Genomic DNA, 27657 nt, shown 5'->3' with positions numbered 1-27657 from the left:
GAATCACCCAAAAGAACGGAGCATCGGAAGCCCACGCAAAGGAGCTGGAAAAAGGAGCTGTGCTAGAAAATCCAGCTCAAGGCGCCTTCAAGGCTTGTTCAAGGTGTCTTCAACAGTCAAAGTTGACCGTTTGCGCAGCGGATAAAGTTTTATCCGCTGACCGAGCTGGAGGCGCCTTGAACCCAGTTAGAGGCACCTTGGACTCTCGGGATAAGTGTTCCAGGACCTATATAAAGGCCCCTGGAGCTAGGGAAGAAAGCACAACTCAAGCAATCAACTGTGTACTCTTTCTTAGCAATAGTTCTAAGCTTCCAAAGTGTAAAAGGCTTCTCCGCCTTCAGCAAAAGAGATTTTTCTACTGAACTTTTTCTACTGTCCTGGATTAACAACCTCCTTGGTTGTAACCAGGTTAAATCCTGTCTACTACTTAATTTCTATTTCCTTGCTTGTTTTAATTTTACTATTGCGTTTCTGAGTTGAAATCCAAGGAGGGTATAGTTAATTTTTGTTTGTAGCAATTCACCCCCCCTCTTGCCGGCCTTCGCTGCACCTACAGAAGCCTCCTGCTCTGGTCTACGATGAGAAGGAGGAGGTCTGGATCCATCCAAATCGATCGGAGGCAACAACCTTTATTACTACGGATCTGGAAAGCAAGAAAAAAGTAGAGCTGGTCGCTTGCCTCAAACGAAACTATGACATGTTCGCTTGGTCGAAACACGAATTGTCTTGCATTCCTTCTTCGAACATGGCTCAACACGAGCTACATGTTCGACCGGACTCCCGGTCGGTTAAACAGAAGAAGAGAGACTTCAGCTCGGAATAGAATTTGATCATCCGGGAGGAGATAGAAAAATTACTAGAGGTCGGCCATATACGGGAAGTCCAATTCCCAAGTTGGCTCACTAACGTGGTACTGATCTCCAAGCCAGACAATAAATAACGGGTCTGCACGACTTCCGCGACTTAAATAAGGTTTGCTCGAAGGACTTCTATCCATTGTCTCGGATAGACCAAATGGTGGACTTCACAGCGGGTTGCGAATTAATATGCATGCTCGACGCATACCAAGGTTACCACCATCTGTCGCTCGCCCAAGAAAATCAAGAAAAGGTCAATTTCATCACGACCAACGGAACCTATTGCTACAAAGTCATGTCGTTCGGACTGAATAACGTCGGAGCAACCTACCAAAGGCTGATGAATAAAGTGTTCCGTAGGCAGATTGATCGAAACATGGAGGTCTATGTCGATGACATACTAATAAAATCCTTCTGAGCGACCGACCTCTGTGCGGACGTCGAGGAGATATGCCAAACTTCAAGAACCTATGGAATGAAGATGAACCCCAGCAAGTGCCTGTTCAGCATAAGGAGCGGTCATTTTCTCGAGTATATCATGATCGAGCGGGGGATCGAGGCAAATCCAAGTAAGGCGAAGACCCTGCACGATACGCCTCTGTCTCACAATTTAAAAGAGGCCCAACGACTAACCGGACGGATCACCGTGCTTTCAAGGTTAATCTCTAAGACGTCTGATCGGAGTCTGCCATTCTTTAAAGTACTTCGCCAAGCTACAAGATTCCAATGGGACACAGAGTGCGGTCGGGCTTTGGAAGAGCTCAAGGAGTATATTAACTCCTTGCCCGTGCTAGCTAAGCCGAGCGCTGGAGAGCCTCTTTGGATCTATTTATCATCCACCGAGCATGCAGTCGGATCGGCATTGGTCAAGTAGAATGTCCATGAATAGCAGCCTGTGTATTTTTTAAGTCATATATTAAAAGATGTTGAATCTCACTACACTGGTCTGGAAAAGTTAGCTTATGCTCTGGTGCTTGCCGCTCGGAGACTCCGTCCATATATTCTTGCTGACCCAATAATTGTTATGATCAACAATACCCTGAGAAAAGTCCTCCTCAACCTAGAAACGTCCGGACGGCTAATCAAATAGACAACCAAACTAAGCGAATTTGATATCCAATATCAACCCCGAACGACGATCAAAGCTCAGGCCTTCGCTGATTTTGTTATAGAGGTCCAGAATGTCGAGCCGACAGTAACTTAGAGAATATATGTCGATGGTTTGTTCACTCGACAAGGTTGTGGGGTCGACATTCTCCTCATTTCACCACAAGAAGACCGGATGCAACTTTCAGTTCGGCTGAATTATTGGGCCACCAACAACAAACCTGAGTATGAAACTTTGATAGCTGGCTTACAGGTAGCACGACATGTTGGAGCCACAAAAGTCCTTATTCACTTAGATTCTCAGTTGGTCATCCAATAACTATCAGGGACGTTCGAGATTAGTAGCTCTCGACTTAAGTTATATGCAGAAGCCTTCGAGAAGCTAAAAGTAAATTTTTCAAGAGGTCACTATACAGAAAATCCCTCGATCGGGCAATCAAGCAGTAGACGAGCTGGCTAAGTTAGCTAGTTTATTATCATCAGTCGAGATCAGTTAGTTGATCGAACAGGTCTCGATCGTGGCGCATATTGACCAAATGGAGGGAGTGGTCTGCTCGAGCGACTGGAGAATTCCACTGATCAAATTCCTCCGATCGGGTATCATGCGAATCGACCAAGAGGCAACGTGACTATTAAAGAAGAGGGTCGGACGGTTCACCTTAGTCGGAGATCAACTGTATACGAGAGCCTTCTCCAAACCCTTACTCAAGTGCGTTGGACCAGAGGACGCAGAGTACATCCTATAGGAAGTGCACCAACTCTCCAAAAGGATGCCGCTCGAACAGTAGCTACCTGTTTGCTCTGCCAAAGGTATGGCAATATCCCACATCGACTAATCGAGAAGATGAAGACATCTATAGTGTCTTGCCCGTTCGACCAATGAGGCATGGACATCGTGGGGTTGTTTCCCATGACAACCGATCAGCGGTGGTTCGGTGGTTCCTGCTCGTCGCATAGACTACTTCTCAAAGTGGGTGGAGGCCGAGCCGCTAGCAAGGATAAGTGAGCAAATCGTCATCAAATTCATCTGGCAAAACATCTTGTGTCGGTTCAGCATTCCCCACCAACTTGTCTCGGATAATGGGAGATAATTCGAGGGTCAGATGATCAGGGAGTGGTGCGAATGTTATGACATCCAACATGCCTTCACCTCAGTAGCCCACCCCCAGAGCAATGGCTAGGCAGAAGTCACAAATCAGAAGATCCTCAGAGGTTTACAAACTCGGCTCGACCATATAAGAGGTAGCTAGGTCGACAAACTCCCAAGTGTCTTATGGGCACTTCGCACGACTCCAAAAGAAGCAACCAGCATAACACCATTTCAACTAGTGTATGGAGGGGAAGAAGTGGTCCCCGTGGAAGTTGGAGTAGAATTCAACCGGGTGTGACTCTATGATAAGGGAAATACCAAGCAGAGGTTAATGTAGCTCGACTTGGTGGATGAATCGCGGGATAAAGTCGTCGTCCGACTAATGACATACCAACAACAGATGAGACAGAATTACAACCGAAAGGTGATCCCGAGGTCTTTCCAGGTTGAAGATCTGGTGTGGAAGAAAATTAAGTCGGTCGACGACGTCACCAAGCTTGAGGTGCTATGGGGAGGACCTTACAAGGTCGCACAGAAACTATGCTCGAGAGCCTACTACTTGGAAGATGAAAACGAAAGGAGGCTCGAGCGGCTATGGAGCGCGAATAATCTTCAACCCTATAAGGTCGGATGAGAGGTGTGTAAGTAAATATAGATGCATTCGTGCATATGCCTTCAGGATGTCGGACAGACATAAATAAAAAATAAGTTTTCTAGACTTTTGAGATGATTGACCAAGTTAAAAGTCGAGTGGCGACTTTAAAACCTAGTCTTCATCAGCGGTCAAGCAGTGACTTTAAACCTTATCGTCACCAAAGGTTGAGCGACGACCTTAAACCCTTGTCGTCACCAGCGGTCGAGTGACAACCTTAAACCCTTGTCATCATCAACGGTTGAGCGATGACCTTAAACCTTTGTCGTCATCAGCGGTCGAGCGGTGATCTTAAACCATTGTTGTCACCAGCAGTCGAGTGGCGGCCTTAAACGCTTGTCGTCATCAGCGGTCGAGCATCGACCTTAAATCCTTATCATCACCAACAGTCGAGCGACAACCTTAAACCCTTGTCGTCATCAGCGGTCGAGTGATTACCTTAAACCCTTGTCGTTATCAACGGTCGAGAAGCGACCTTAAACCCTTGTCGTTATCAACGGTTGAGCGGCTACCTTAAACCCTTGTCGTCATCAGCGGTTGAGCGACGACCTTAAAACCATGTCTTCATCAACAGTCGAGTGACGACCTTAAACCCACATCCACGCTATGAAATGGTCAAGCAACGACCTTAATACCAGAACTGATCGATCAAGTAAGAAAACATATAATCCATTGTCGATCGAAAAAACACAAGTCACACTTACAGTTTGCGTGACAACACTTGATCTAAAATACAAGTCGAATATGTCGAACGACTAGAAAGGGACAAAGAAAAATAACAGTTCGCCCGACGGACTATCATTCATTGATACTTCAAAAAATTACAGGAGTAAAACTCGCATGAGTAGACTCACTCAAGATAATCTAAAACATCATCGGGCAGCGACTCAGTTAGCTTGTCCCGACTAATGATCTTGCTTGTCAAAATGGTGGGGAGGTAGTCGCCTTCCTTCAATTGATCGAGAGTCTCGCCGATAGCAAGGTAGAATAGATGGAGTGCCCAATCGGTGATCTTGTCGTTAAAAGCGTCCGAGCGGATGTAGGCATGTTTCATGAGATCGAATATGCTCGACTCGACTTCCTGATAAGTCTCTAAGGCCGCTCGGGAGGCCTTCAGCTCTTCCTTCAACTTGGCCAACTGTTCATCTTTTGCGGTGAGCTGGGTCTTCGCTGCGGTCTGGTCGGTCGATCGTCCATCTCACTCGGCCTTCAATGTGGCCTCCACCTCCTTTAGGTTTTGGGTCAACGCTCGGGACTCCTTATTTTTGACCTCCAAGTCTTCGATGGCCCAGAGCTTCCTGGTGTTGGCCAAATTGAGCTTGGACTCTAAGGAGCTGACCTGTTTACCAAGGCGAGCCAATTGTATAGCCTGCTCGGTGCCTTTACTCTTCTCCGCCTCTAGCTGATCGGAGTTCTTACTCAAATCGACCCTTAATTGAGCCATCTCCGTGCTCATTTATTCTAGCTGCGCCTGAGAAGTCGTTGCTTGGCCGCTTGGGGGCGCGTAGCTGTTTGACTTCTTGCTCCAAAAGGCGAGCCTTTGGCATATAACCAAGCTTTCTACCTAATACTGCGAGGAAATAAAAAAAATTTTAGCCGAGCGGCGACAAATAGTTACTTGAAAAATACTTACCCAGTGGACATCTGAGTGTGATTGTCGGTGAGTGCCCCTGGAGGCATGACCGCCGCACGAGCTCGGGCGTCAGCCCATATATGTGCTAGCGGTCCCTGGATAATTATCTGGTGCTCCGGGGCTCAGGATCCAATGCTATCAGAGTTACGTCACTCGTCCATAGGCAGATGAATGACTGTCATTAAGTGACGTTGACCACTCGAGTGGAAGGGACAGAGGTTGCTCTGTCAGCCGACTTAGATGTTGACGCCGATCGGATGCGAGACTTCTGAGTCTTCTGTGGTGAAGGCGGTATGAAAGCGACTGGTGGCTCATAGATTGTTCCTTGTGGCAGATCGGATAAAGATGGCTTCTGATCATGAAAGCGAAGTATGTGTGACCACGGCTTGCTCGGGCGCAGGTGTGCATGGAGGTTTCACCCCACTTGGATGAAAGACGTGGGCTGGTCCTGGTTGGGTCTGTGTAGCGGAGGTAGTAGATCGGGTGGCAATCTCCGCACGACGCCTCTTTCGACTTATTAACAGTTCCCTGGAAGAAGCCGATTCTGAGGCCTCGGCGACTAGAATTACCGGAAGCCGCTCGGGTGGAGGATTCACTTCACCACCAACCATACAGTTGGCCATTCCGTCACTCTCTTGAGCTGGGGCTTCTGTGCTCTCTTCGAGCGGATCCTTATGAGAGTCGATTAGCTGCAAGCCGCGACTCTCCAACTCAGCCACGACCGTAATATTGATCTCTTTGTTCGCGAGTTTGGCTTTTCCGGCCAGACATGCGCACAACATGACTTGAGTTGCAAAAGAAAAAGAGAAATCAGTTAGATTCAAAAGTTAGACTAAGAAGGAGCATACCTAGGCTGAACGGAATCCTTGTGCGGATCGGGCTCAAGCTAAATACGTAGAGGGCGCCCTCCAGCAGCAGCTTGTGGATATCATACTTCTGACCAACCAAGCTGGAAGCCGCCTGAAGGTAGTCTGATCGACCTTTGTACCTACCGAGCGATGGTGGATTTGCAAGCTCTAGTTTCCAGCCGATCGAAAAATCGGGCCGATCGGGGAATTTGACAAAAAAAATAGTAGTCCTTCCAATGTTTATTGGAGGACGACATCTTATCGAAAAATACTAAGCCCACTCGGGCTTGGAATAGGAAGATCCTAGGCTCAAACAGTTTTGGATAATAGAAGTAGTGAAATAGTCGGGCGATAGAGGAATGCCATACAGACGAAAAAGGACTACAACGCCTCACAGCAGCCAAAAAGAGTTCGACACTAGCTGGTGGAGAGAAATACGAAAGTATTTACAAACTGCAGAGAAGAAGGGGTGGACAGGGAACCGCAGACCGGCGGTAAATTGGCCCCTAAAGAAACATACAAAACCTAGAGGTGGCTCATGGGGCCTATCGGACGAAGAAGGAAGGGCAATTTCATAGCTCGGAGGGATTTCATAAGTAGAGTTTAGACTCTCTACGTCACCCCCGTCGAATCTAGATTCGATGAAGGTGTACTAGAGGCCAGGAATCGGGATAGGAGGATGAGAGGAACTTGCCATCGAAAACAAAGATCGACAAGAACACAACAAGTTCGATTGAAAAAGAGAGGACACTAAGAACAACCAAAAGATTCGAATGAGAAAGAAAGCTTACAAGAAAGGGGAAAGATCGCTGGAGAAGAGAACGCAGCTGCAAAATCGTCGGAGAAGAGCACACAGCGACAAAATATGAAGACGAAAGAACAAAGTAGACGACGACAACACACGTGAGGCTTATAAAGCTTACGACCGATTGACGACAACCATTCGATCCAGGGTACACAAACCTAGAAACAAATCCAACCGTTGAATTTGAAAATGGTACACGTCATTAAGCGGATGTCTGCCTGTGTCACATCAGGCATACGGCGACAGTATAGGACACGTGTCCTTCAGTCAACAGGCCTCATTTAAAGTTCTTAATTAAAAAGGTATGACCGCGTTCTCAACCATAATCTTCGAGGATTTATGCAGATTTAGAGAAATTTGAATGACGTCAGCCAAAATCACGCTCGCCTGAAGGGATACAGTGAAGGTCGAAAATTTTAAGAAGTATCGCTGACCATCTTTCCAATTGGTAAAGGCAAAGTAAAGCCGAGTGACGTTAGTTCAGGGGTCGCTCAGCAGTCGATAGACTGCGCACAGTCCGATCGGGCATGGATATCGCCTAAGGCACCAACTATCCAGTCAGTCGAACTTGCAACCTCCTTCGATTAGACTTGAGGGGAAGACTTGTGATGCAGACATAAGAGCTTACGTGGCACAGGTCAATAGCCATGGTGTAGGTCAAAGTCAAAGTGGTCAACACTAGGGTTCAAGCAAGGCTAATCCGAGCAGGAGTGATTACATCAGCCGATCAGAATGATGCTGCACGGTTGAGCAGGAAATCAGTCCGAGCGGACCACCCGTTCGGTTGGATATGGCACCAGCATTGGTCAAGCGAAGTAATAAAGGAGAAGACTAAAGGTCTTGAGGAAGAGAAAGCAAAGGAGAACACTTTATCTATCATTAAAATGCACAGAAGTCAAGACAAAGATGTCTTCTGTAGATAATCAATATCATTAAATCGGGAAAGATGGAATGCCACTAAGAAAGATATAAAAGAGCATGCCAGGTATGAGGAAAAGACAAGAAAATAAGAGTCCTCTATCATTTTTTATTTTTCTTTCTCTGTTTCTAATTTGAGTGACAGAGGACCAACGCTAGGGACCATTTCTCTGATTTTAGCTTTGTTTTGCAGAAAGGAGCGAGGTCTTCATCCAATCAACGGAACTATCACCTTTCCGATCACGCCTTCAAGCATGATCAATCGCTTATCTAATAAGATCCTAGATTTATCATCCTACTAAAAAAAAAAAAATTTAGAATAATACAAGATGTTAAAGTCACACATAGAGAACTAGATAAGATTAAATCATCTTAGGAATGTGAGTGTAGTTGGCTCAGGAGCGTAAATAAGATCGAGATAGGAATTTTTGAACTTGTCAATGTGGATGTTCCCTGTACCTTCAACATGACAGTTGCAATCACACACCGATTGGCAAGAGCCATCTCTTGCTATATTTAAAATAAATGGTCCAGTAATTAACGCATGTACTGTCAATTTAAGATTTAGAGTTTAAATTTTGATATAATTGAGATAAACATCTTCTCTTTTATATTAGTCATTATTCTAATTCAATTTGGAGAGCACTCGGATCATGCATATTATCATCCAATCGTTCAAGTTGTTATATAGAGAAGTGTCGCCCCCAGGACGTAGCACAGACGATGAACGCATGATATCTTTGACGTAATGGTCAGGGATCGATTCTCAGAAACTGACGACCTGAGGTTTATCTCGCCATACGCCTATGACCTATATATCTATATGAACCTTCTTTCATATCCATATAACCGACATTAAAAAGATCATTAAGATAACAGATCTATCTTTTGTTATATAGAGAAGTGTCATAACGGATTCAAATTTTAGGTGATGAAAAAAATATCGGAAAACTTTCCATCTATGTTTTCCTCAGGACTCAATAGTGCTGTTAATTTGCACACGTAGGCGGATCAGTAGCGGCTGTAGATGATTGAACGCCATCCGTCGGTTTCTATGGGTCTTGTTTCTTTCTTTCTTTATTTATGGTCGATAAAAGGGTCAGGGTTTTGCTTTTCCTTCACCTCTGCTTCTCTTCGGGCCTCTCTTGCCCAATCCACTCCCTCTCGCTGCTCCCCAAGAGATCGGGGAGATGGCCACCGGCATCCCGTCTGCTCCGCCAGCTCCTCGTCTTCTTCCTCCAAACGCGGTCACTTTCCGAGACCTCAGCGGATCGCTTGCCATCGTCGGTTTTTCCAATGCGCCCTTTGCCGGCGGCGTCTCTTATCCATTCGCTCACAGTAGTCGTCTGGCGAAGCAGTTGAGGTCATCGCGTTCAACGGCTATCCGGTGCTCGGCAACGCCCACCACCACGCACGAAGCCTCGGGTACTTGTTTTAGTCCCAAACTCGCTATTCTGCTACTCTGTAACAATCAATTGATTGGAGTTTAGATTGTATGATGTTACAAGCTATAGTGAACTCTCGGTGACAGCCTATAGTACTGGATTTCAGTAAACCTTAATACACACACACTTCTATTCTGTTGCAGTATCAAAGAAGAAATCAACAACAAGAAGAGATGTAAGGAATATAGCAATTGTTGCTCATGTTGATCACGGGAAGACTACCTTGGTGGATGCAATGCTAAGGCAAGCTAAGGTAACTTGCACCTTTTGAACCTCTTTATTCGTTTGCTGATGATGCTATACTGTGAGCGCCCCATGTATTTTCAGGTTTACCTAGAAAAGTTTGGTGTGTTATGTATTTAAGGTTATCTCCATGCTGGTGAGTCTTGACATCTGCATCAGCATTCAGCCACTAAATTATGCATTGACACTCCTTTTGTAGTTATACGGATGGAACGCTTCCATGAAGCGTCTCATTCTTTAGAAATTACAAAAGATTGTGTAGGGTAATTAGGGATTCCTTATTCCTTGAGTTTTTTCTTGAAAAAATTGTCTTCTTTGTTGATACTTTGAATGTGGATAAGATGGTATATAATGAGCTCTATTTTTACATCTACTACTTGGTTGTGATTGAAGATATTAAATGATAACACATGCTATGCTAACATAATGCTTGTTCGAAATACTAATGATGAACCTATACATGTCTGCTATTATATACTAATCTAACCAAGGCTTCAATCTTATAGAGTATAATTGATTGGTTTTTAGCATTGTTCTTTCAGATGTCAGTTATATAAACTACGAGCCAGTAATCTGCTCAGGATAACAATACCATGCTTGTAAATGTAAATCTATGAAACCTCAGTGTCTTATTTGTCACATATCTTACCCTTGTTTTCAGGATATACTGCTATCTCTATATTTTTGAAGTTAAATGGTACTACAATTAGTTCCTTTCATACTTGCTACTTAAACTTATCATTTTTCTCGTGCAAAAATCTCTTATCATATCTGATGATTGCAATTGCATATTTTAGTATTAATGTAGTATTGCATATGTTATCAGTTGTACGATACATGGCCTGCCATATTCTTGATTTAGAATATTTATTTGTCTACATTTTGTATCACTATTATGTTTCTGTATGTTTTCTTCCTAGTAGACGGCATTTTCACATTAAAAAATTGTTGGTATCAATTTAATTCCTGCACAATGTATACAGAACCAAGGGACATCCAAATTAACATAATTCATGAATGAGACACCTATACAGAAAATTTGTCATAATTGGAACGGTGCTCATTGTTTGTGTTTTTTTTTTCCTTTCACTTGTGATAGCTTGCATGGACTAATTAATTATGCCTTTCACTGATTTCCATCATCATGGCATGTGTTTCAGGTCTTTCGTGATAACCAAATTGTACAAGAGAGAATAATGGACTCAAATGATCTAGAACGGGAAAGGGGAATTACAATACTTAGCAAAAATACATCAATTTCCTACAAGGGTACTAAGATAAACATAATTGACACTCCAGGACATTCTGATTTTGGCGGTGAAGTGGAACGGGTTCTGAACATGGTTGAAGGCGTTCTTCTTGTGGTACTACCTTGAATGTTAATTATGTGAATTCTTATATTTATGAGCTATTAATCCTTTTGATCATATTCATATAGTCAATTTGTGCTGTTCAAATCAATACATAAATGGATATGCTGTTATTGTTCAGTTTTGGCTACTCAAATAAAAGTTGAGGCTTATGCAATTGCTACAAGTTTAAATCTCTTAACTCAAAATTCATAATTAAAATGCATGGAAGTAATTTATGCAATGCTTCAATCATGAAATATATTTCCTGTTTGCCATTAATTTTCTGAAAACCAAATGTTATGGTCAAATTGCTATAGATTGTGGAATTTGTGCTCCGTTTTGGGTGGTTGTTGGAGTTGGGTTAAGATGCTTGAACTAGTTTGAGTTCTATTAAGGTGAATGGGGGCTTGACTGAAGTGGATTCAGTTCTGTCAAGTTATATGCAACTCATCTGAGATGAATTAGGTAGTGTTTCTGCCTGATGTGGTTGATGTTTCACAGGGTAAAGTGGGTTGGGGAACAAGGTTGAAGTGGGCTATATGGAAGTTGGCTATAGGGAAGTTGATGAGCTAAAGTGGTGTTATATGGAAGGTTGGATTGAAGTGGGGACTATGCCTATGGTGCTGCCTAGAGCATTGTGCATTGATTGCAGTAGTTTTAATATGTCCAAAAGATCATTCCCTTTCCATGTGGCCTGTGTTTATAGGCCTAAAAGTAAGTGTTGGATCACTTCCAAAGCACCATGTGCTTGGTATCCCAAACATGGACAGATTTTCTTTAGAGCAATTTCTCCATGTTGACCTAGTTGATGGGACATGTCTTGATCCCTTATTGGCTAAACCTGAAGCATTTGGATTGAACTTGTTCATATAGTGTGGAGCCTTTGGTTGAAACGTGTTGGTCATCTATTGGCTTCTAATATAGGTGGCTGTTTTTATCCACATCACCAAACTAGATATTGTTGGAAGAATATTTCATTGTCCCCCACCAATTTTGATGCACAAAAAGTTTGTTTTGTGCTTCACTTCAGCTTCTAGATGACACTCTAGGCATACAAGCTGATTGGTTAATTGGAGACTCATGCCACTTCTCCACCCATTGAATCTAGTAGTTGAATCATTATAACATATCACTAACTTTTTCTTAGTATTCTCTCGTGTATATATCTTCAAAATTCCACATCTCTGTTTGCTTACATATAATCTTCAGCTTCCATTTCCAGTAACTAAGTAGTGGTTTCTATTTCTGCAGGTAGACTCAGTTGAGGGCCCTATGCCACAAACAAGATTTGTATTGAAGAAAGCTTTAGCATTTGGTCATGCTGTTGTTGTAGTCGTGAATAAGATTGATAGGCCCTCAGCTCGCCCAGACTTCGTGATAAATTCCACATTTGAACTTTTTATTGAATTAAATGCAACTGATGAACAGGTTGTCTTTGCACTTTGGTTGATCTGCTTTAACTTTTAATTTGAGGAATTCTTAGCCACTTTATCTGCTATAACTCAAGTTATTTCTTGTGTCTGCAGTGTGACTTCCAAGTGATTTATGCAAGTGGCATTAAGGGGAAGGCAGGATTATCTCCAGACAATCTTGCTGATGATCTTGGGCCACTTTTTGAGGCTATTCTTAGATGCATACCAGAGCCCAGTATTAACAGAGCTGGTCCAATGCAAATGCTTGTCAGTGCTGATTTTCTACTTTAGTTCTCATTGTGTTACCCATCCTTATTGTCATGATTTGCTTTGCTTAAAACCTCTTGTAGTTTGAACCGTCTTCTGATCTTCATATAGGGGGTATAGATGGGCTTCTACCTTATGGTTCGATAGATAAATGTGTATATTATGCAATTATTAATGGTTACATAAAGGCGATTAAAAAATTCTAGATTTTAAAGCTAGAGTCTTGAAGCATCACTGCATCTACTCCTTTTTGTCTCATGTTGAAGAACTGTGAGATTTCAAATTCATCAAATTTCATTTTCCACTCATCTATCTTATGCACGATGTAAGATAATATCTATCTCTTCCATCCTTTTTGTTTTGAAGTTGATATTAGATTTTATTGCTCTTGACATCTCCCTCCCTCAGATTAAAATGACCATAAATAGTCTTCTTCTCTTGATATTTCCTCCTGCAGAATAGAGTTAAAACTCTAATTTTATTTTTAGTCTACGATACTTTATCACACGCTGACTGTTGCAACTTCAAAAGATAGGTTAGCCATTTTTTCTTTTACAATCCGTTTCTATTTGCTAGATGAATGTCAGAACTTTACCAGGTCTTCTTTTTAACATCTTCTGCACATCTCTTGAGGTAGTATTGATACATAGAAGAAGAGTTTTTGCTTCGTTGTTTTCTGAGAGAGAATGAAAGTGCGAGGGAAGCTTAAATTTTAATATTTTATTTGCAAAAATAAAATATTAGATTTGAGCTTTATTGCGCATAAATTTAAGGGAAGAGGAAAATTGAAATAAGATTTTGTTTCATCCTCCCTCTTTTCCTCTGAAAGAAGCCTGATTAAATTGCCACTGGAGAAATCTGTCACCTTGTTTTTGTTCTCATTTCCTTGAAACTGCCACTGGAGAAATCTGTCACCTTATTTCTGCCCGCATTTCCTTTCCTCGTGGGAAACACACTATTATTATCATTCAAGTTTCAGAAATGTGATCATGTGATCAAGTAGCTAGCGTGGAATCAGCCTTTCCTTGCAATATTTAGTTTATTGTGTCTGGCGTGGATGTTTATGTCATGTGCATAGCTGTTATTTCTACTTATGCATATGCCCCAAGTAAATCTATCTTCCAACATGGAGCAAACATCGTATCTAACGTCTACATATTAAAACTTATTCTATTGGAGTTTTTTCATATCATATTCTTTTATGTCGTGTTTGTACAATCATCTAACTAGGCGTCCCTTGCAGTGGTTCTTGATACACCATTAAGCTACAGTCTGGATGACTGTATCGAATACATCCAAGAAGACGAATTGGTCGAGGTGACTCCCTTGAGTATCCGCATGTGCAAAAACCCAAAGCTTGCTAAGAAAAGGTGAAGGATCAGGCAGCCGTGCTGTCAATTCGTCAGATACTTCTATGGATAGCCCAAGGGCAAAGCTTAGCTAGGCAAATGCACCTCGTCCTATTGCAACATACACAAGACCAATACAATTTTACACCACCACAAGGCAATCTTACATTTATATTCTTAGATTTATAAATGACTTCGGAACATGATTTTTATTCGGAGAGATCTTCCAAGCAAAGCATACATCTTTTGCACCTCAAAACTTGATGTAAAAAATCCCGGCACATGGAATTTTCTTGACACTGAATGCAAGAAAGCACGATATGAATCTTGTTGGATGGAACTCCTGGTAGAAAATTGTTTGATTGGAGAAAAAAGAAGGAAAAAAATAATTATCTCGATAATTATTTTCCAACCTTACTCTTTTGTAAACTTGATGGCTGTGATAGATGGTGGACTGATAGAGGATGTTGGATGGTTGCCCAAAATTGATGATCAAAGACCGTTAATGGCAGATTGTGGTGAATGACTGGTTGCGAGGAAAAGGCTTTAATGATATTTTACTAATCCTCTTACCTTTTAAATTGTCCATCTCGGTTAAAAGGTATGCAACAGTGACTTTCATTTTATTTTTCTCTATTTTTTTAATCCTGGCATCTCATTTTTAAAACCGATTAAATCCTGAAGTTACCGATTCGATTCCAAAGTAAATTGAATGCGTGCACGGTTCCTCGTCTAATTAATGTTTTAGATTTCTCATTAAGAAAATATCCTATAATAGTTAGGAATCAAAAACTTCACCGCTGCATGTTCAACGAGGAAATAGTTAATCATTCTTTTTTTTTTCTTCATTGTGGCCACAAGCCTCGTCCAATTCCAGACTACTACGCAAAAGTAGACCTCACAAATGTTTATATATATATATATATACACACACATAAACGTAGACCTCAGAAATGTCCTTGGCACACGTTGAAGCCAAAATTCTTGCCTACTACGCAATAAAAAAAAAACAAGCAAAAGAAAAGGAGAAAGCCAAAGAGAACTTTTCCACTTCCTCGGCGTCCGAAGGTCGTGCCAAGTTGCCTTAAACTATCGCGAAATCGATCGCAATTCGCAGCGGCCCTAATTTTAATCTGGTTATAGCCGGAGCGATGGCCTTCGTGGCCGTCGCCGTCTACACCCTCCCGTCCCTCAGCTATGCTCGGCGGCCGCAGCCCCAGCTCACGAGCTCCTTCCTCGCTCCCGGCTGGCACCTGAGCCTCCGCCACCGCCCGCTTGCGAAGAAGCAGCAGCAGCAGCAGGGGCGGAGCCGGAGAAGGGGCGGCCTCGTCGTCGTCGTCGTCGATGAGTTAGCGGGCCAGTACGACGAAGGATTCGAGGACGTTCATGTGGTAATTAATCAAATATATGTATAGCTAATTTCTTAATTTAACGTACGCTATTAATTAACCATGCATCCATTTTATCAATTTCAATTTAATTAATTAATTGTTTTTGCAGCAACTGATTAACTACTTCACCTACAAAGCAGTGAGGACTGTTCTCCACCAATTGTACGAAATGAATCCCCCAAGCTATAGGTGGTTATACAAGTAAGTTTTCATCCATTTAATTACCAATGGAATGAACAATTAATGTTCTTATTGAGTTCTACATGATTGAATGATGTCTTGCAGCTTCGTTGTGAACAATAAACCCACCGATGGTAAACGATTTCTTCGTGCATTGGCAAAGGTACGTATAGTCGATTTGTTAGCTTTCGATCTCCGATCGCGACTAAAATATTTTTGAGTTGCTTTTGATTCATCATCATCAGGAGAAGCAAGACTTGGCTGAGAGAGTGATGATAACACGACTTCATCTATATGGAAAATGGATTAAGGTGCAATGCAATTGCCCAATTGGTACTTAAGGTTCTAAGTTAATTTGTTGTCTGCCAAAACATGCTTGCTAACTAGATCAGCACATTTGTGTTCAGAAATGTGATCATGCAAAATTGTATCAGAAGATCTCCGACGAGAACTTGCAGCTGATGCGCGAACGACTAATCGAAACTGTCATTTGGCCGTCCGATGAGACGACGAACACAGAAAAAATTGATTGAAAACTTTCGTTTAATTTATATATATATGTGATGATAAAGCCCTCATCTTAGTCAGTAGTTCATCGTTTCAGATAAATATTGGTTGTCATACTTATATATGTTGTATATTTCCAAGTAATTGTGTTCTTTAATTTGAGTCCTTTCACTCCCAAGGATTCAGGGATAATTGCTTCCTTGTGCTTGCTAGCAGAAGAGATTGTGCTGTTCTTTGTCAAGTCATGGATGTTAATTTCATAGATTTCTGCAAGTTTGTTAAGTGTGTTAGAATTTCAAGTTAGAATTCTGTAGTTTCAGTTTGTAAAGTGTCTTTCTCAAGGTTTTTTTTCGAGATCAGATCTCTTTGTCCATATTTTTATAGATCAAGGAATGGATAATATGAAATTGTGGCCGGATTATGGCCGCGATTCCGTTACAATTGATTGCAATCCTTTTCTAACTTTTTACCCCAATAACCGAACCAATTCGATCTGTGATCACCCCTAGTTGTTGGGCCTTGAGTGGGGGCGGCTTTCGGGTGGTCTCCGGCCACCCGTCCTACCTAAACTATGACATGGGAGATGATGAACATAAAAAGATATCATAATTAATTACGGTCAGATTACGACCATAATTTAACTACAATGTGATCCATCCTTTGGTCTACAAAAATATGGATCAGGGGATCTAATCCCGTCTCTTTCATATTTTCATTTGATGAACTTGTAAAGGGAAATCATTGTGCCGATCAATGTGACGCATGCGAGAAGAAACTATTATACATAATCTTATTTTAGATTTTATTTTAACAGATTATTTTCAAAGAAACTATTATACATAATCTTATTTTAGATTTTATTTTAACAGATTATTTTCATGATTGAAATCCATGATCTCTAGATCATACTCTTGTACAAGGTTTCATTTCCATTAATGAACTTGTAATTAAAATATTTTTAATAAATGTTGAATTAGAAATATTGAGGTCTAAACTAAGCAAAATGTTTCCGAGAAAGCAGATATTATTTTATTTATCTAAAATAATACTATTTTAAGTCTAAAAAATTTGTTATAAAATAAATAAATTTTAGGAGAAAGTTGCTTAAGCGTACTTGAATATAAATATTTTATACATAAAAAATCGGATTCAGGACTGTTTTTGAAATTTTTAAAATCGGAGTCATAAATATTTTTTAATAAAAAAATAGGATAAAGGACTGTTTTGATATTTTTAAAACTGAATCACCAGTTTCCCCAAAAGAATCTGACTAAAATCAAATTAAATTTCCAAAATTAATTTTCCCCGATAATCCACTCCGATCTAGATCTTCTTCTTCCTCTTCCTCTTCCTCTTCCTCCCATTTTGAGCATTCGATACGGCGGACGGCCATGGCGGTCCATCTCCGTCTCCTTCCTCATCTCAGACTCCGGCCATCTTTTCTCCTCCTGCTCTTTCCGATCTGCCTCTGATCCAAATGATAGACAGTTGCTTGCTTTCTGGGTCACATGCTATCCACCCGTCGAACTCAATCGGCAGCCAACGCTGTCGGCGATCGTCCTCTTCACCACTTCCAAGCGATTCCCTACCTCAACGCCGGCCGGCAGCACTCCGGCGGCGGCGCCTCTGCTGCTGCTCCTCCTTACTCATTCCTCGCCTCCCGTGCTAAGCCGCAGCATCACAGCAATCCTTATCCATGGAAGCGCCACCTCTTCCGCTTGCTCCTCTTCTTCCTCTTCGGCTTCCTCTTCGGTCTCTACCCCTTCGCGGAGCTCGACGACTTCCCGTTACTTTCTCCCACCACTGACTCCTCATCTTCCTCCATAAGTACCGATAACAACCTTCCGCGCCGCGATCTCGTAGCCCTTCTTCCTTCTGGCCCTCAGGAAATCGAGATCCATGGGTTCGACGACAAGACGCACACCATGGATGAGCTACCAGATCTATCGCGCAACGGAAAGCTGCTGATCGTCGTTACTCCCACGTACAATCGCGCTTCCCAGGGCTACTACCTGAACAGACTGGGGCAGACGCTGCGCTTGGTGCCTCCTCCGCTTCTTTGGATCGTGGTGGAGATGAACGTGGCTTCTGTGGAGACCTCCGAGATTCTCATGGACACAGGCGTCGTGTACAGGCATCTTGTCTGCAAGAAGAACTCAACCAATATCAAGGACAGAGGCGTCCATCAGCGGAATACAGCGCTCGAGCATATCCAGCGGCATCGCCTGGATGGGATTGTGTACTTCGCCGATGACGATAACGTCTACTCACTTGAGCTGTTTGAGCAGCTGAGGAAAATCAGGTACTGGATAGAGCATTTTTTCTTGTGTTCTTCTACCGCATCTTAATTTTTTATTATCCAAAAAAGGAAATTTTGTTTTTCAATTATGAAGCTATTGAGAGAATCAATTAAAAGAAGATCGATAAAAGTGTAGAAACAATGAGTGGAAATGGGAAAAAGAGTGACCATTTTCTGAAAGCAATCTTTGAGTCGAGATGGAAAAGGAGTGGCCATTTTGTGAAACCAATCTTGCATCTTTATGCCAAACTAATGACATTGTTGAAATTTGTGGACAATTTCACCTTTTCAAATTTAATTTGTTTCATCAAAGTAAAAGTTTTGCTAAACAATGAAAATAGGAAAATTCTGAGAGATATCCTTGTGATAGATCCTCAACAAATTAAAGTAGTGCTCCAAAATAACAACATGGGCATTGCACTAAAACCCTAACAACGGGTCAAGATTTGTTCAGTTAAAATATTACATACTAAAAATTAGGGAGCCAAAGACTAATGTACTAAGACGACTGAGTGGGATTAATAAATAAAGTAAAATATTATTAGATTGGAGCAATCAGGAGAGCTCAAATAAACTAACAAAAAATAGGTTAAGATTTTGTCAACATATTCAGTGCCAATCAATATATTTTGTAGTTAGACAAATTGGATTAAGTAAAGTTGAAGGTACCAGTAGTAAAGGGAGATCAAAGAAAACTTTATTGACATAATCAGAAGTCATTTAAGAAAGTTGAATATTATTAGCGATATAGTCTTGCGTAGAGTTCGATGGGGCGGAATTAGATCCATGTAATTAATCACAAATAGTTGGAGATAATACCATTTTATGATTGTTGAGGTCTCTGGGAGACCTTCAAATCGATGAAAGGCAAATGGATGTTTCTTCTACATGATGGTTCACTAAGATTAGTGTGCCCTTCAATTTGGTATATTCTTTCAAAATTGGACTGTTTTAAAACTTGAACATATATGGAAGAACAAGTGTAAATATGTGCATTATTCAATTTCAGATTCAAAGTTCATTTCAAATATGAATGTGTCTGGGAGTTAGTCCCAGATAACCTCTGCTATGAATGGTTATGTTGCCTATAGTGATCCTGCTGAAAATATTAATTGGAACCTCATACGTCAGGCCTTGCCATCCTTTTTTTTGCTTTTTCTAAAAAGGAGCATTGTTCCATCTGTACTTGTACCACCCAATTGTCATTCTTTAAGAAATAAGTACATTTACATCTGCAAGAGATTGTGACTATAGCTTCAAATACTGGAATTCAAGATACAATAGCATCATGTAGAAAATTCTCGTGTCCCCAAACAAATGGGGAAATTTCTTACCCATATGGTTATCATACAGCATAAGTCCTACTGCTCTTGCCTCCAAATAAACATGAGTATAGCAATAATAGAGAGAAGGATTGTTGAATTTTATGAACACTGAGAATTAGGACCTCAAACCTCCAATGTTTTTGTTCTTTCTTTCATCAAACACTTTGAATTTGATTCCCAATCTTGTTTGACATAAGCACAAAAAATTGAGAAGAAAGAACATTGGAGGAATGTGTGATCAATAGACTTAGGGTAAGTAATGCAATGTGAAAAAGATAACTACAATAGAACTCAAACAAAAAAAAAAAATGCTAGTCTATTGTTAATGTTATCATATCATATATGCACTAAATTGCATCATCTGCGGTTCTACTAAGTGAGATCAGACTTGCCATAACTACACCAAAATTTGTGCTAACATGAAATTGAGACAAGCCAAGCGTGTCCAGTTAGTAACCAAAGTCGGTCTTTACAAAATTTCTACATAATACAATTATTTTTCTGGTCTTGAACCTGAATGTTTAATCAAATGGCAATTAGTGATGTTTTCAACCTGACTACCTTTTTTACCTTTTAAAAGCACTTTTGATGAGTTGTATGGGTGACTAAACATGATCAGCCCATCTCGTAGTAGTGACTATGTTTTTTGGTAAATGAGTAAGTAAAAAAATCTTACTTTCTTGTACCAGATAAGTCTTGATCTCTTTAATTGGCATTTTCAGGCGGTTTGGTGTTTGGCCTGTTGCAATGCTTTCTCAAAGCAAAAATAAGGCCATACTAGAAGGCCCGGTATGCAATGGAAGTCAAGTAATTGGATGGCACACTAATGAGAAAAGTAAGAGACTTAGGAGATTTCATGTTGATATGTCTGGATTTGCATTCAATAGCACAATAATTTGGGACCCCAGGAAATGGCACCGTCCAAACTCAGATGCCATTAGGCAACTAGACTCTGTGAAAGAGGGATTTCAGGTATGCTTTTGTTTAAACTATTGTTTCACTGAACAGAACTGCCCAGCCTGGTGAATTAATAAATAGAATCATCATGTAGTTTCACATTTGTTTCTTTGTTTATTTTATGTTGAAAAAAATTGGATCTTGCATGATGAAATTTGAGTTGTTTTTCCATGTTTTTTTTTAACTAAATATCTTTCACCTCGCAAGCTATGTTGAAATATAATATAGAGTTTGTTTTGGAGGTAGAAGATTTGCTTTCCTTTGCAAAGATGTATTTCCACAGCTACAATTTCAAAAAGATATAAAGCTTTTAAACTGAGGCAGAATTAAACTAAATATATGAAATATAGGTTCAACAATAAGACAATGGAGACAGCTAATGTAGTGTTAAATGGAGGTATTGATGTAGAAATTGGATGAAGATTAAATGGTTAAAATGGAAAAAGAACTTTTGAAGTGCTTTGCATTTTAAAAAAAAAAAAATGTAGCATGACCATTCATACACTATAGATCAGACTGTTGGGCTAATAAAAAAACACATGCAGAAGTTAGTATAGTGCAAATGATAATAATAATATTAATAATAAAATTTAGGTAGTTTGGTATAGCTCTAATATTAATAAAAGAAGTTAAGATGATGAGAATATGTTTAAAGATCATTAATAAATTCTATAGCTGGACAAATTGAATTGGTAATGCTATATAATAGTTATTCCTAAGGAATAGAATATATAAGGAATTAAATCAATTGTTGATAAGGAATACAAAAGGAATAGTTTTCACATCAGAACAAAAATTCCTGTATAAATATTTTTTCTGATTTGTCTTGTCTACATGATTTGGTTGACTCAACTAACCCAACTATCTCGACTAGCTCAGTAGGTATGCCTGATTTGGTTGTCCCTTCTGTTGGTGCCGGAGCACCAGATAATTGAACCTGGTCCCGAAAGTTCAGGTCTGGAAGACTAGATGTTTGACACAGTAAGCTTTCTCGGTGAGGACACGTTCCCTATTGAGGGAACAGTAGACATTAGTCCGACCTAGGATTCATTAGAAATCGGAAAGTCAAGATCGGACAGTCCAAAGACCGTCTAATCATTCTATTTCATATTTCGTGTTTTCTGTGCTAACTCTGTGATGCAAAAGTCAAAAAGTTTGGAAGAGTGGATCCAAGCGCCTAGAAGGGATCCAGACGCCTGGAAGGGATCTAGGCGCTATAAGCTGATCCAGGCACCTAGAAGAGATCTAAGCGCCTTGATCACCTCGGCTTGTGGCAGGATAAAGTTGTAGCTTCTGATTGGTTAGTGTATGTCAGCATCTTGGCACCTGAAAGGGATCTAGGTCTCTGGGATGGGATAGACACGACTAAGATAGAGCTTTGCTGGAACTCGCCACGTCAGCGATCGAGACACCTGGAAGGCATCGAGGCACCTAGAAGTGGATAAGTTGGCAATGAAGGTGGATCGGATAGGTGGCTCGGTGGCTCAGTGATCGCAGGCCTTGAACTAGCAGCACAAGCTGTGAACTAAGTAAAAACAAAGCTTGTTAGCATTGTGTTTGTTTCTTTTTAATTCCGCTGTGTACTCTCGAAGTTTTTAAAAAATCGTGAAAAAACGACTAGCGCTATTCACTCCCCTAGCGCTTCTTCGATTTTACAATTGATATCAGAGTGGGTTGCTCAGAATGGGTGAAACCACCATTTGAGCAAAATTTTTTCTTACACTTTTTTTTCCGATTTTTCGCCTTGAGTCAGAATTGGAGCAATCATCTCTTTTGATAAATCTTTCAATTTGTTTTTAATTGCTCAAAATTGGTGCAACACTACTCAAGCTGTTTTTCAGTTTTTTTATTCATTTCTTCCGTACTGCTAATCCAAGACCAAGTCTTGGTCCATTTCTCTCGATTTTATTTGTGTGCATTTATCATCTACATGGCCCTTCAAGAAGGGTACAACACAACCCATCCACCTCTATTTTCTAGCGATGATTTTGGGTACTGGAAAGGATGGAGTTTCATCTCAAGATCCAAGTGAAGATGTGGATTATAATCCAAACTAGATTCACCATCCCCATTGAAGATGGAGAACCCATTGTCTGCGACAAATGGGACGCACCAACGAAGAAGAAAATTGAGGCTGACACTAAAGCGACTCTGACTCTAATAAAAGAAGAGCTGAACTGAGTTGGACCCTTCAACAGTGCCAAAGAATAGTGGAACAAATTGATTGAACCACATGAAGGAACCTCCAACACCAACGCCCTAAAAGCAACGTGGTCTGAGTCGTCAAAAAACTTGGAAAAAGAATAAGCTCAAGCGAGCTTCCTTGCACTATCGACACGTGAACAAGTGGTTGAGTCCGAGATCGAGTCCAAGTCCGAAATTGGATCCGAATCTGAAGCCGAGTCCGAAAGAAGCTACATATCCGTATTCGTTTTAGACAATCCAAATGATAAGGTATACTCTTCTTTAGTCGAAAGATTATACAATTCAATTAATTGTTTGATGTGAAAATTAGTCAAATCTAATGTCCGGGTTAAGTCACTCCAATAAGAGGTAACATCTCTTGAGGAAGTGACTAATCTAAGTTCTTTGACTCAAAGTGGAACTTCAATTCAAGTCCAACAGCTTGAGGAAGAAAATTCCACTATGAAAAATCAAGTCAAAGATTATAAGGATTCATTGGAACGGTTCACTGTGGGTTCCAAAAATCTTGATATGATTCTTGGAAAACAAAGAGTTGTTGTATACAATCGATCTGGACTAGGATATAAGGCTAAGTCTCGTTTCGAATTATATTTATCAATTGTAAATCAAACTGCTAGAAACCAAGTCTAAGCATACATGATTAATCAAGTTGGACTAAACCAATATTGCATCCCCAAGGGTTAAATTCATTACCTAGATAGATCTTATCGAGGTTATGATCCAGGGTTAAATTGTTTTTGTTGTTAGATAAACTTGCATGTTTGTTTGATTTACATCTTTCTTTACATGTTTTTTTTCTGCTTAATTAAAGCGGTTAGATAAAGACTTAGGTTTGATTGACATTTGCCAACCTAATACCAGGATGGAGCGAGATGATAGTACGTTAGGAAAGCTTGATCTAGGGAGTCAAGTAGGATAAGATGTACCCTGATTGGTCTACTTAGATAAATTGAACTAACTGAAGCTACCTCGCCACATCCTTGACTAGTTAGATCGGGATTTTTCAAGAAGTTAAGTGTATAATTTTTTTAAAAGATTTTGTTTAGAAGTGGTCACTGTTCCGACACCCAAAAAGACCCCTGTGTCTCACCGCAGCCTGGAAGCCAATTTTTGAAATATACACATAACTGACTAATTGTTAAATCTGAATCTAACTCAAGTGTTCGGTTAACCTTAACCCACTTGGACTTACTATCTTGTGCCAAGTGTCCAGTCCTCCATGACCCACTTGGACTTACACTCACCAGATGCCCAGTCAAACCTTTGACCCACTTAGATTTTCCACTGCCTGACATCACTCACCAGGACTTACTCACTGCCCGACTTTACTCACTGGGACTTTCTAATTGTCTAGCTTCACTCACCAAGACTTTCCGTCTGCCTGACTTTCACTCACTAGAACTTTCCATCTGCTTGGCTTCACTCACCAAGACTCTCTAAATGTCTACCTTCGTTCACCAGGACTTTTCATCTACCTGACTTCACTCACTAAGACTCTCTAACTGCCACTTTCCATCTGCCTAGCTTCACTCATCAGGACTTTCCAACTTCCTGGCTTCACTCACTAGGACTTTCCAAACTGCCTAACTTCACTCATCAGGACTTTCTACATCAAGTGTCCGATCCTCCGTGACCTACTTGATTTTTCTTCTTCTGCCAACCATCCCGTTGGTCTTGCTCTTGCCTAACCTCCAGTTAGGACTTTCTCAGTCAAGTATCTGGTTAACCTTAACCTACTTGACTTCTAGTCAACCTTTGACCATCAATCTCCCAGATGGACAATTACACCAACAATCTCCATATATTGTCAAATATCAAAATTTAAGCATCAAGACTCAAGCTTAAGCCAATTCAAGTTTAGTCAACCTGATCTGACCTTGGGGAAATTTCAGTAGTACTAGTTGTGTAGACTCTGTACTTTATGTCGTAGTTGTATATAAATAATATGGAAAATAACTAGAATTTTCATGTCCTTAGAGTTTTTAGAAACTATTCACACCCAAGAGGAGTGGTTATCCATTTTTGTGGATTACTCTATTTTAACAGTTTGAGTGTGCCCTGTACTTACGTATGCTTCAGTTAGCTACTAAGTTGCATTTTTTGCCATGCATTTGAAACTTAAATCATTGATACATTTTAACCCATGTCCCATCCTAATTTCTGTAATTTCTGAAGCTTAGGATTGTTTTCTTGCCTTTATTTTTAAGCACATTAGGATTGTTTTCTCACCTTTATTTCAAGCTTAATTTTCAGGCAACTAAAACTTTGCAAGGACAAAGTAGGAAAATATTGTGTATGAGGCTCCTAGCATTAGTGGTTATCGGTTTGGTTGTGGTGTATTTTGCTTGTTTTTGTTTTTGTTTGATGCATTGTAGTCTTACAGAGCATCTCAAATTCTCAATTTTCTTTTCTCAATTCATTAACTCATTTTAGAAAAAGAACTAATTATTATTAGCAAGCCTCAAATTAAAAATTCCTGGATCTCTTGACTTTTACCCTTCCGGCCATGAATTCATTTATTTATTTATTTTCATGTCAACTCGTAAAATTAGTAAACTATATGGTCATTGTGGACTATCAATATGTCATTGGTTTGCAGGAAACTACGTTCATAGAGCAGATTGTAGAGGATGAAAGTCAAATGGAAGGGCTACCAAAGGGTTGCGCGAGGATCATGAATTGGCACCTTCATCTAGATTCCAGAAATCTTGTTTATCCTAAAGGATGGCAAGTACCAAACAACCTCGACACTATTGTCCGTTTAAAGGTGCAGCTTTCTCAAGGTATGTCAACTTCAAAAGTGTGAGTTCTAAACTCATCTTTGTACATGTATCATTATTGACAAAAATAAGAATTAGTACCATGCTTTGAAATTAATTGATTTTTTTAGGATAGACAAGTTGAAATGGTTTAAGTTGAGTAGTCAAGATGTCAGGCGAACGCTTAGGCTATATGACCATGCTGCTTATAGTGTTTATCTCTTTTATCAATTATCAGTAAGAACGAGAATTTCATGTATTAGCACCTGAATGTTCTAAATCTTTTACTCCTTTACCCTGCCGAAAGGCATTGGTTATTTTTCTAGATATTTTGTTGGTATTCTCTGTGAGAACATTGTTGATACCTCCTTTATTTCTTTCTTTCTGTGTCTATCTAAATGGCTTAGGCTGAATTTGTGATTTTGAGTGTTCCTTCTGATAATGTCCAGGAAAGCACTTGACTTAGAACTCTTCAAATTCACGCCCGTTTATCCGAAGCAACTTTCTTAGCATGGCGACTGCTCAAGGAGGATATATCAGCACCTCAGATTCTTCCATTTCACAGATTCTTTCGATAGCAAACCAACAATTGCTCTGCTTTCTATCTGGGTGAGTCATATCAGTACCCAATATATGTACAGACTAGAAAGCTATTAATTTTTGTTTTCCCTTTATTTTACCCTTTTCTCGTAAGCTGTCTCCAGCATCAATTTTGTGTTTCGATAAGTTATAGGATACCCATCAAATTAGGCCTTCAGACAATTGCAACCATAGGACATCTTTTATTATCGGTACCAGTTCGAATAAGCTTATCGTATTTGAAAGATTAAGACAATTAGTAATTTTTTTTCTTTGCTTTGTTGATCATGGCAAGAATGCTGCTGCATTCCCTTGACTGTTTGCGGGTGCTACTATCTCACCAAAGGATTTAGCTTGAGAAAGTGTCTGTCTAAAATCGGGCAGACGCGACTCATCTTTGTAGAAATGGGGGAAGTTCCTTCTGTGCTCTTCCTCTCCATGGATGCGAGCGTGAGCGGGAGTTGCCGTTCACGGGGGCTTGAGTTTGTGATGCTAACTCGGCTTGACTAGGGGAAGGTAGATGAGGCCTCGTGGATCGTCAATGATGGTTTGAGTTGTCAACGAGCATGGAGTGTGTTTGGGTGACGAGTGGAGAGGGCAATGGCTTACCATATATGAAAAATGTTCGTTAATAATTTGGTAGATTTATTATTTGCTTGACCAACATTCATGAACAATCTTGAGTTCGTCCTTTAGGATGAGTCTAGTAGCTAGCGCATGAGGTGTTGTCATAATGAGGTATGAGGTTCGAATCTCGGTAAAGTCGAGGTAAATACCTCCTTTATGTGTTAGTTACTATTCCAAAGGCTAGTAATCGTCCGTGATTTACTCTCTCCGTGTTATCCCTGAGACGGATTGACAGGGGTGCTAGGGGGTGAACGTATTACCTTTTTTGTCACAATGAACAATCTTGAGTTCGCCTCCAATGCAGTTTCTTTAGCTCGATTCAACTCAGCTCCTATACACCCTGACAAAAAGTGAGATTCGAGGGGCCAATTTAAAATTTTGTTGAAAGTTGGTGATAAAGTTAATAAAATATTATTTTTAAACAGAGCGTAACAGAAGGGATATCTCAAGAGGCTCTTTCCTTCCCCATATGTGCCTGCAGCTACACCCTCCCCCACCTGCTCCTCCTGTAAAATGCTGCTTTTGTCGCCTTAGATTCTGTTCCCCCACCAATATCCAATATCATATGCCATGTACAGATCCAAACAACCGCCACTTTAAAGCCAGCCAGGCAGCCGGCCAGCCACATCTTCTTTCTTTCTTCTTCCCTAGTATCACCTCCCCCAAATCCATCTCTAGTGAATTTCACTCGCCAACACTTGTTTAGTCGAGAAAAGAATGGTCCTCTCCTATCCCCAATATACACCTACTAATTTATTAAGTTTACGGCAACGACCGTGGTAGCTAGGCGACTTGGTATAGAAAAAAAAAAAACAGAGAAGGGCCGTTCTTGTGGCATTGAAAGAGATGA

The 27657-nt window shown here is 40.6% G+C and overlaps 3 protein-coding genes across 4 annotated transcripts; all 3 read left to right on the top strand.

Annotated features, from left to right (window-relative positions):
- Positions 1–9011: 9011 nt before the first annotated feature.
- On the top strand, positions 9012–14318 carry LOC121978746 (putative elongation factor TypA-like SVR3, chloroplastic). Its single transcript, XM_042531046.1, has 8 exons — positions 9012–9335; positions 9499–9608; positions 10759–10962; positions 12202–12378; positions 12477–12652; positions 12713–12720; positions 13708–13769; positions 13860–14318. The coding sequence occupies exons 1-8, from the start codon at positions 9101–9103 to the stop codon at positions 14001–14003; spliced, it is 1116 nt and encodes a 371-aa protein (XP_042386980.1). The 5' UTR covers positions 9012–9100; the 3' UTR covers positions 14004–14318.
- A 630-nt stretch (positions 14319–14948) lies between these two features.
- LOC121976975 (chaperonin-like RbcX protein 2, chloroplastic) lies at positions 14949–16318 on the top strand. 2 transcript variants are annotated; one of them, XM_042529426.1, is made up of 5 exons: positions 14949–15369; positions 15479–15570; positions 15655–15712; positions 15795–15882; positions 15957–16196. In XM_042529426.1, exons 1-5 carry the CDS (start codon positions 15130–15132, stop codon positions 15962–15964), a joined length of 486 nt encoding a protein of 161 aa, XP_042385360.1. In that variant the 5' UTR covers positions 14949–15129; the 3' UTR covers positions 15965–16196. The 2 variants fall into 2 exon arrangements, with proteins under 2 accessions (XP_042385360.1, XP_042385359.1); XM_042529425.1 differs by having other exon boundaries at positions 14954–15369; positions 15795–15860; positions 15957–16318.
- Positions 16319–17324: 1006 nt separating this feature from the next.
- Positions 17325–26408, top strand: LOC121976974 (probable beta-1,4-xylosyltransferase IRX9H). Its single transcript, XM_042529424.1, has 4 exons — positions 17325–18358; positions 20403–20652; positions 25442–25625; positions 26051–26408. The coding sequence occupies exons 1-4, from the start codon at positions 17565–17567 to the stop codon at positions 26065–26067; spliced, it is 1245 nt and encodes a 414-aa protein (XP_042385358.1). The 5' UTR covers positions 17325–17564; the 3' UTR covers positions 26068–26408.
- Positions 26409–27657: the final 1249 nt, after the last annotated feature.

The sequence above is a fragment of the Zingiber officinale genome, chromosome 4B (genome assembly GCF_018446385.1).
Source record: "Zingiber officinale cultivar Zhangliang chromosome 4B, Zo_v1.1, whole genome shotgun sequence".
Taxonomy (NCBI): domain Eukaryota; kingdom Viridiplantae; phylum Streptophyta; class Magnoliopsida; order Zingiberales; family Zingiberaceae; genus Zingiber; species Zingiber officinale.
The sequence above is the reverse complement of the archived record's forward strand: the minus strand, read 5'-3'. Positions and strand labels throughout refer to the sequence as shown.

Coding starts and splice junctions, on each gene's coding strand:
- LOC121978746 (XM_042531046.1), top strand. CDS start 9,101: ATGGCCACCGGCATCCCGTCTGCTCCGCCAGCTCCTCGTCTTCTTCCT. Junction 9,336..9,498: donor CACCACGCACGAAGCCTCGG/GTACTTGTTTTA, acceptor ATTCTGTTGCAG/TATCAAAGAAGAAATCAACA. Junction 12,379..12,476: donor TAAATGCAACTGATGAACAG/GTTGTCTTTGCA, acceptor TTGTGTCTGCAG/TGTGACTTCCAAGTGATTTA.
- LOC121976975 (XM_042529425.1), top strand. CDS start 15,130: ATGGCCTTCGTGGCCGTCGCCGTCTACACCCTCCCGTCCCTCAGCTAT. Junction 15,571..15,654: donor AGCTATAGGTGGTTATACAA/GTAAGTTTTCAT, acceptor GATGTCTTGCAG/CTTCGTTGTGAACAATAAAC. Junction 15,713..15,794: donor TTCTTCGTGCATTGGCAAAG/GTACGTATAGTC, acceptor CATCATCATCAG/GAGAAGCAAGACTTGGCTGA.
- LOC121976974 (XM_042529424.1), top strand. CDS start 17,565: ATGCTATCCACCCGTCGAACTCAATCGGCAGCCAACGCTGTCGGCGAT. Junction 18,359..20,402: donor GAGCAGCTGAGGAAAATCAG/GTACTGGATAGA, acceptor TGGCATTTTCAG/GCGGTTTGGTGTTTGGCCTG. Junction 20,653..25,441: donor CTGTGAAAGAGGGATTTCAG/GTATGCTTTTGT, acceptor ATTGGTTTGCAG/GAAACTACGTTCATAGAGCA.